The sequence below is a fragment of the Aethalodelphis obliquidens genome, unplaced genomic scaffold, assembly GCF_003676395.1.
Source record: "Aethalodelphis obliquidens isolate GAN/ISIS:26980383/991018 unplaced genomic scaffold, ASM367639v1 scaffold2, whole genome shotgun sequence".
Taxonomy (NCBI): Eukaryota; Metazoa; Chordata; class Mammalia; order Artiodactyla; family Delphinidae; genus Aethalodelphis; species Aethalodelphis obliquidens.
The window spans coordinates 7,063,296-7,071,952 of NW_020837946.1; the positions used below are offsets into that span (position 1 = coordinate 7,063,296).

At 63.0% G+C, this 8,657-nt stretch overlaps 1 protein-coding gene across 1 annotated transcript; it reads right to left on the reverse strand.

The window, feature by feature from the left end:
* Positions 1 to 1,944: 1,944 nt before the first annotated feature.
* SNORC (secondary ossification center associated regulator of chondrocyte maturation) lies at positions 1,945 to 8,614 on the reverse strand. The gene is made up of 3 exons (XM_027118191.1): positions 8,374 to 8,614; positions 2,212 to 2,394; positions 1,945 to 2,117 (listed from the first exon to the last, which is right to left on the reverse strand). Exons 1-3 carry the CDS (start codon positions 8,528 to 8,530, stop codon positions 2,008 to 2,010), a joined length of 450 nt encoding a protein of 149 aa, XP_026973992.1. The 5' UTR covers positions 8,531 to 8,614; the 3' UTR covers positions 1,945 to 2,007.
* Positions 8,615 to 8,657: the final 43 nt, after the last annotated feature.

An 8,657-nucleotide genomic window follows, 5' to 3' on the forward strand; every position in this document is an offset into this window, starting at 1 on the left:
GACACTTCTTCCCACCTCCAGAGGCAGCAGCCAGTTACCGGAGGCTGCAGCTGGCCCTCAGAGCCACCCGACACCCGGCTCTGTCCTGGAATGTGGAGGGCCTTGAATCCCACCCCGCCCAGCCCTGCCTGCCAGGACACACTTAGAAGCCCAGGATTTAGATCAAGTGGGACGTTGTAGCATCTTCCCACAGGCCACAGCACAGCCCTTGGCGTTCTTGAGACCTCAGACCCTTTGAGAACTGGATGACTCCCTGGAAGATGCATACGTACGCAACACGCTGGTCCAACTGGAGAGGGACCCCCCTGGTCCCAGTGAGGGGCTGATGCTCTTGGGGCCTCCTTGCTGCAACCCCAGGGGAAGCACCTGCACCTGAGTTTCCCAGGAGTGAGGGGATGGGGAGAGGGACCATTTCGGAGTCCCGTACTGCTCCTGGCAGGGTGGGGCTGGGGAGGGGAGCCGTCGGTCCTGGCCAACGTATCCCGCTTTTCTTTTTGGAGCTGGGAAACAGCATACTGACTTGGGTCACCTGCTCTAAGGAGGGCTTCAGCTACTGCAGGTTATGTGTAATAATGTAAACAGTTTCATGAAAACCAGTCAGTTTCATAACAGTCTTTTATAAGCAGAAACTTAAGCCATGATGTGTTTTGGGGAGTGTGAGTGGGTACCACGTGTGGCCACCTGGCATATCCAGGAGAAAACTGGTCTTAGCCAGAACAGGTAGTCAGGAGCTCAGAGAAACCAAGGAGGCCAAAACAACTGCTAGAGACAACGGTGAAAAAAAAAGAGGAATAGCTCACTCCACCAGCACTCACTCAAAAGGATCCTCTTGTGGCCCAGGTGTTAAACCATCAGTGGGGTTTGCAGACAGTGCCCCCTCTAGGCCTTAGGGTCCTCACTCCAAGGGTCCTTGGAGGATGGGGACAGGACGCAGTTCTGGCTTCTTTCCTGCTGCACCCAGAGCAGGTAAGCCACTAATTTAAATCCCTCTCTCTAAATGATAAAAGTTAGGCTTCCTGGGAAGTATGGAAGACAGAGGGCATGACCAAGGACTCAGTGCCAGGGCCAAGCTGGGGCGTGGCACGGCTGGGTGGTTCCTCACCCCTCATTCAGCTGCCATAATTTCAGGGTTGAAGTGAAAAGAGATGAGCTTGAAAAGCCTTTTTGTTTTCTTTCTCTAAACAAACAGCCGTCCTGCGTGGGGTTGCCCGCTCTGCCCGAGGCTCCGCGAAACCCCCTGCACAAGCTTACACAAGCCAGGGGAGGGAGGCGGTCTGGGGCTGTGGGTTGGGGAGCCAGAACAGGGGCCCACAGCACCCGGGATTCACCCCTCTGCTCATTCGCTCCTTGGGCTCCCCGAGGAAGAGGGGCCCCCAGGAGTCCTGAGGGTTCAGGTCTGGGGCTCAGAGCCTGCAAATAGCGCGCTGGCTGCCAGAGTCAGAAGACGCCCCCCACCCCCAAAGTCACTGGCCTCTGGTTGGGGAGCCGGGACAGCCCAGGGTCCCGCGGACCCCACCATCACCCAGCGAGGCGCAGAAAGCAGGACGGCGGGCCCAGGGCAGGCCGCTGCCTCTCCTGCCCTCGGGGCCTCACGCCGGTCCGCACTCGCAGCGCTCCAGGGCCGGAGCTGAGGGGTCTGCAGAGGGCAGGGCCCGGGCAGTTTGCGGGACGAGCAGGGGTCTGCGGCACGGCGACTCCGCGCTCCCAAGGCCTCGCCGAGAACTCTGGCCAGAGAACTCCGCACGCCCCGCTCACGCACACCGGCGGCCTCCGGCGCACGCTCATCGCGCACGCACCCGCGCTCCTGCGGGGCCCCGGCGCACGTGCGCTCACGCACGCGCGCGTGTGCGCGCGTATGCGCGCCTCGAGCCCCGAGCACGTGCACGTCGCCTGCCCCCACACCCCCACCCCGCTCGCCCACACACTCACGCGCGGACACATGGAGACACGGGGGCGCGCACCGGGGGTGGCGCCGAGTCGCGCGGCGGCGCGGCCCCTTTATTCGCTTCAGGAGGCGGAAAACTTTCTCAGCGCGACGACCACGAGCGCCAGCACCACGCAGGTGGCCAGCAGGGCGGCGATGACGATGGCCGCGATGGCGCCGGGTCCCAGCGAGCCTGCGGAGGACGGAGGGCCGCGTTAGCCCCGAGGCCCGGCCCCCCTCCCACCCCTTCCTCCCGGCCCGCCCGGACCCCGCGCCCCAGCCCGTACCGCCGCCCTGGTCCAGATGCTCCCGCGCGGTGCTGTCCTCGGGGCTTGGCGCGGCGGTGGGCGCGGGCGGGCCGCTGACCGCCGGCTCCCGGGCGGGGCTGGTGCTCTCCACGGGGCCTTCTCCCGACGGCAGCTCGGCGGGCTCGTTCCACGGGGTGGGCACGGGCTCCTGCGGGCCCTCGGCTGCAAAGCCAAGGACAGGTGTGGGGGCCTGGGCGGCAGGGCCGACGGAGACGTCGCCCCCGCCGTTGACCGGCTGGGAAGGGGCGCTGAGTGCCGGGCTCTGGGGCACAGCGCGGTGCTTGCCGCTTCACAGGTGAGGCAACGGAGGCCGAGTGGCCCACGTGTGGCCCCAGAGCCTCCACTGGGGTCAGGCCACCCCTGCCATGAGAGGACAGGTTGATGGGGGAGGAGGGCACTGAGGGACCAACAGGCCCACTCGGGAGGAAGCTGGAAGAACTTCGGGCTGGCAGCGAGCTTCAGGGCAGGGGGGCGGGGGGAGGCAGGGCACTTCGACACCCAGCAGAGCCTGGGGCCCCCCATCTGAACTGCTGGGCTCTGTAGGTCCTGGGGAAGTGACACTTGTAAAGGGTCCTTTCCCCGCACCCGCACAGGGCAGCCCCAGGGCAGTCTTCACCCTGGAGAAGGCGCCGAGAGGGTGAGGCATTGCCCTCTCCAGGAACCAGGGTTCCTGCTCAGCGCGGCCGGTGAGCAAATATGGCCCACTGCTGCAGGAGGTGGAGAGGAGAGGCCTGCCCCACACCCCAGGGGCAGCCGGCCCCACACCCCAGGGGCAGCCGGCCCTGCTGCTTCTCGGCCCTAACCTAGGCAGAGTGGAGCAGCCCCCAGGGCCTGGGGTCTAGCGCCTGCACGTGCGTCCACGCGCCCCCGAGTGTCTGAGGCTTAGAGCGCAGGGGCCTCTCTAGCCTAAGAAACTGTGATGCCAGCACGTTGCTGCCTCCAGACAGAACAGGGCCAGAGGGGTGGGCAGGGGTGTCTGTGGTCAGTGTTAAGGGAAGCCCCAGGAAAGGGTAAGCCCTCAGCCCCGCACTAGCTGGGGCTCCGTCAGCACATCAGTCTCCGGGCAGCGTTTTCTGCAGGAGCCTTTCTCTGCTCATGGGTTGGGGGTTAGCAGGATTTAGGGTACCCAGGGGCCCCAGAGAACGAGAGGGACAGGCTGAGAGGCCTGCGTGGTAACCCCAGGCAGCCCACACCAACTTTGCTCCCCCGTCAAGGATCCTAGCCTGAGGAGCCTCGCAGCAACACCCCAGCCCTGAGCGATCTCCCTTGTGAGCCAGGGATGCTAGAATGGGCTTGCCGGGCATCACAGCGCACCGTCTCACTGATACCAGCCGCTCTGTGGTCGGCCAAGAAGACCAAGGCTCAGGTTAAGCTGAGGTGGGCGCTGTGCTGGTAGTTACGTGCTGCTGGGGATTGAAGCCCCGGAAGAGGTCGTGCTTCCCGAGAAACTTCCTGGGAAGTTGTGGTTCCGTCAATACAACCCTGGCCAGCCCACCTGTGGTCCCTGGGGCACATTGCACACTTGGGGGCTCCACCCCTGAGAGCTCCCCCAGAGCACAGACAAGCCAGACCCACACCCTGCTTCCAGGCTCACCAGCTCCTGGAGAGGGGCCTGCTCTGGGAAGACACAAAGGTACTTCCAGGGTTCTTCTGCCAACGTGTCCACCTGAGGCAAATCATGAGTAAACAGCCAAACCCAAATTCCAGGGCAGCCTTAAAATAACTAGGCTTTCACAAACGTTAAGGTCACGAGAGACAAAGAAAGGGTGAGGAATTGTTCCAGGTTGGGGACTAAGGGGCTATGACAACACAACGCACCGTGCGTTCCTGGGTGGAACATTATGGAGTCCACTGGTGAGCTATGAATAAGGCTGTAGTTCAGGTGACAGTGCTGCGTCAGTTTTCACTTCCTGGTTTGGATAACTGCTTATGTAAGAGAATGTCCTTGTCCTTAGGAAGTATTTAGGGACAAAGGGGCATGATGTCTGCACCTTAACTGTCAAAGGTTCAGCAATCAGATAGGTAAGTGAGTAAATAGAGACAGGAAGACGGTGAGAAGAGCAAATATGGCAAGATGTTGGCGGTCGGTGAATCCAACTGAAGAGCCTACTGGAGTTCACTGGATAATTCTTATAACTTTTCTGTAAACTTCAGATCGTTTCATGACAAAATTTTACAAGGTCCCCAGCTCCCAGGCCCTGCCCCTGGTGCCTCTCCCAGGCCTCAGCTGGATCAGTTCTGAGGCTCAGCTTACAGGCAGGGACCGCTGTCATATTCCCAGGGCTTGCCCGGGCCTGTGCCCCTTTTCAGAAACAGCGCTGGCAAGGAGGCCTCTCAGGGGCAGGAGGCCTCTCAGGGGCAGGAGGCCCCTGCACCCGCTGTGTGGAAGCCTCCCTCTCCCAGGGCCCAGGCTGAAGCAGTGCTGGTGCGTGGGGGCCACCCACTGTGAGGAAGGGGAAAGCGACTCTGTCAGGCCTCCCTTGTCGCTGCCTGGGAGGGCTGGGGTCTGCAGCCTGCAACTGCCATGGAAGGCTCCAGGCCCTAGGCATGCCTGCCTCAGGCTCTCTGGGGCTGAGCAGAAAAAAGGCCTGGGTCTACCCACCGCTTGGCAGGCCCTGAGGTCTAGGGCTCACAGACTGCCTGTCTTCCAGATAAATGAACAAACCACTGGTCCCCACTTGCTCGCCACACGCCCAAGACAGAGTGGCAGCCAGGCACCTCCCTGTCCTACCACCACCAGCCAAAGCTCACCTCCAACTGCCAGGCCTCTGGCCAGAAAGGCCAGCACAGGGCTACTGGGTATCAGGGCCAGCCAACCTGGTGGCGTCCAAGGAGTCAGCCCCAAGTGCAGGAAGAGGAGTGCCGGGCTCCACACCCCCTGGAGGGCAGGGGCTCACTCCCAGGAACTAGTGGTCACCCTCTGCCCTTTGCCAGAGCCCGGGAGCCATCTCTCGGGGAGAAGGGCCCTCTGAGCAGGGTACTTGGAGACCCACCCAGACCTTCTCCCTGTCTGCCCCCAGTGACCCAGCCTCACCCTGTTCCTTCCCACAGAAGCCTGGACCCTCCCTGCCAGACACACCAGCCCAGGCCCCCTCATCCCTGCTGTGCGCATCCCCTCCCGCCCCTTCAAGACTCTGCCAGTCTCTGAAGCTTGATGGGCTGAATCCATTGACTTCCAATCAGGAGGGCTGGGTCCAGATCCCGGCTCCACCACAGCCTCACCCTGGGACCACCACGGACTGCCTTCGCCGCCGGCCTTCACTTCCCGACCTGTGGAATGGGGGGTGGACCGTGCCTCTCACAGCCCTCACAAGGTGGTGACTGTGCTGTCACGGCCACCGTCAGCTGCTGCCTCTGCCCTAGGGCCTTTCTGGCCTGGGCACCATGGCCCTTGCCCCCCTGCGGGCTTTGCGCCTGCTGTAGCTGACCATCGCCGGGAGACCCCCAGAGGCGGATCCGGGCTTCAGGGATTCATCTGCACCCACGCAGCCAGGGCCCAGGGCCCAGCAGCTCCCTGCCAGCCCAGGCGGGTGCCCCAGTGGCACACGTGGGCCAGAGCCACAGCCTGCGCTCAGTCACCAGCCCTCCGGCAGAGGAGGTGCAGCTGCCGAGGAGGGCCAGGCATTTTCTTGTCCTCGTCTACGTGCCTCCGTACTCTCTCAATTTGCTGTAGTCAAAGGGGGAAGCCAGTCTGTCCCCCAGATCTATCCTTCCGGGGAGCCATGAGCAGAAGCCGTTGTCAGGGAGCTTCCCCACAGCAGGCCCCATCTGAGGAGGGGGAAAGATGGGGGAAAGAAATGCCAGGCAGAGGGACTGGTATGCGGGCAGGCGTGGACGGCGAGCAGAGACGTTAAGCGAGGACGGAGAAGGGAGGACAAGGACCGGAGCGAGCAGCAACCGGCAACTCCGCGCGCTGACTGAGAGGCCCGGAGAAGTGGGCGCCTCGTGACCCTGCCACGGGCCTGGGCACCGTGGGCTCTCCTCCAGCCCCACCGCCTTTTGGTAAATAAGCTTGTTTAACGCTCAGTCTGACCACTGGGCCCGGAGGCCAGGCGCCCAAGCTCACAGACGGCCTTTGTGCGGCCGTGAAGGGCCTTTTCATCCCTGCCCTGGCCTCCCGCCCGCTCAGCCTGGCCTGCCCCCCCCCCCCCACCTCGGTAGCTGTGGCCACGGGCGACCCGCAGGGAGGGCAGCAGGCCGCTCCCTCCCCGCCTGCCTGCTCAGGACCCCAGCCCAGGGAGCAGCGGGCCAGGGGCCTGTGGGGCCTGCTGCACACCTGCTCTGAGCCTCCAGCCGGGGGTGGGGCGGCCAGGAGCCTCCCAAACCCGCTCCCTCCCAGAGCGGCAGGGCGAACCACAGCCAGCCGGAACCCCAAAGACTCCGGGGTGGGGCTGGCCTGCCTGCCCTTGGTAGGACACATGGAGGGGACTCGGGAGGTGAGGCCAGGTGAGGTCCCGCTGCCGCCAGACACGAGGCTGTCCCCAGGCATTCCTGCGGCGGCAGACGCAGCCCACCCACCCAGGCTGTGTGTGCACAGTCTGATCCAGCGCCTCTGGCCGGCAGCCTGGCTGGGAGGGCTGGCTGCATGGGGACCAAGGAACGACAGAAGCTGCCCACACGGCCCCAGACCCCGGGCAGACGGACGCCAGCACCTTCACCTCCACCCACTCTGACCACCAGGCGGGAAAAGCTTTTCACTAGGGTGGGTGGGGTATAAGGGAGCCACGGGAGACGCCACCCCACTTTAGATCACTTCCCCGATTCCCTGGGCACCACACCAGCCCCCTGGCTTGCCCAGCTGTCCCCTCTCCCACCAAAAGGGAGGCTGGATGCTTTCCTAGCCGCATGAGGAGGTGCTTCTGCCTGAGACTACCCTGCACCCAGCAGAGCGGCTGGGGATGTTTTCCTCCTAACATGCGCTGAGCGCTACCAGCTGCCTGGCCCGTCCTGAAAGCTCACGTGTGTGAACTTGGCAGACCTACAGGCTCCTGCGAGAGAGGCAGAGGCGCTCTGGTTATCGCCATGGTACAGCAGAGGAGAGGCACAGAGAGGCTGAGAAACAGCGAGGAGGACAGGGCCAGAAACAAAGCCAGCCTGCAAGCTTCTTCCTAGGGTGTCTAGAGGGAGGCCGGCAGGCCCACAGGCTCCTCGCCACCCCATCCCGTTTCCTCCCGTGTTCGTGCCTGAGTGTGTGACCATAAGGGTCCCCCCAGGCCTCGCATCCCCCAGCAGCTCTCCCAGCACCACATCCACACGATGGTATCACAGCCTCCCTCAGATCCACAGACACTCCCCCGAAACCCATGCCGCGGAGGGTCTCCAAGGGGCCCCCCCACCCTCACATTTCTCCAGCCCCAAGACTGCCCTCAGGAGCCCCGAAACACCTCCCTTTGGCCCACCTCACGGCCATCAGAGATGGCTTTCTTCCAGGAGAAAGACCACCCATGACCCGTCTGTGCCTTTTCTCGCTCAGGCTTTGAAGCCCCACAGCTGTGCCCAGGACAGGGGCTCAGGTCCCAGGAGCCTGCCAAGCCAAGCCTGGCGGGACCCTTCTCGCCAGACCCCAGACCCAGCCATTTTCAGCCTCAGTGCAGTGCCTCAGTCCAGCATCCTCATGGTTTTACAGAGGGGTCTCTGGCCCTGTGCTCCCTCTGGAATTTTTCCCAAGATGGAAACAGTACCTGGGTCTTCACTCTCAGAGGACATTTCAGAAAACCAGCAGAGAAGGGCTTGCAGGGCTTGACAAATAAATGGTAGGGCTGTGTTCTTACATCTAGGGGCCTGGGGCCTCTGCCCCTCAGCTGCTTGCCTGGTGCCCCCTCCTGACTCCCAGATCTGAAGGCCTTCAGATTTTAGGGTGCTGGAGTAATCCCCATGTACCCCAGGCAGCTAATGTCCCTGGCCCTGCTCCCCAAGTCACCCTCCTACTTCAGAGGTCACCATCTCTATGGCTAACGATTCCCTGAGGCCTTGGACGCAGCTGCTGCCAGCCTGTCCTGGGGGAGCCCTTCACAGAATCACCCCCAAACTGCCACCCCATCTCCTGTGAATGGCCTTGCCGGTGGGCATTAGAGATTCTGGCCTAAGGTACTTCTTAGCCTTGGGAGGCTGGTGGTAGCAGAGCCCAGGGGGCACCCTTACCTGTGAGCACCGCAGGGGCCAGGACCCCGGAGAGGAGCAGCAGTGCCATGCGCAGGGCCAGACAGAGCGCCATCCTGGCCCGTGAGTGAGTGCGGCCGGCGAGCGGGATGCACGGAGGATTGAGCTGGTTAACTTCAGGGCAGAGGGAAAGAGGCATCAAAGGGCTGGGAAGGGTTTCATCAATGCAAACTCTGTCCTCCTGGGACACCGTGCCCGCCCCCCACACATGAAAACACACACACACACACACACACACACACAGCACAGCACAGCTTACAGAACTG

Coding starts and splice junctions, on each gene's coding strand:
- SNORC (XM_027118191.1), bottom strand. CDS start 8,530: ATGCCTCTTTCCCTCTGCCCTGAAGTTAACCAGCTCAATCCTCCGTGC. Junction 2,395..8,373: donor GGCCCCTGCGGTGCTCACAG/GTAAGGGTGCCC, acceptor TTGGCTTTGCAG/CCGAGGGCCCGCAGGAGCCC. Junction 2,118..2,211: donor GCATCTGGACCAGGGCGGCG/GTACGGGCTGGG, acceptor CGTCCTCCGCAG/GCTCGCTGGGACCCGGCGCC.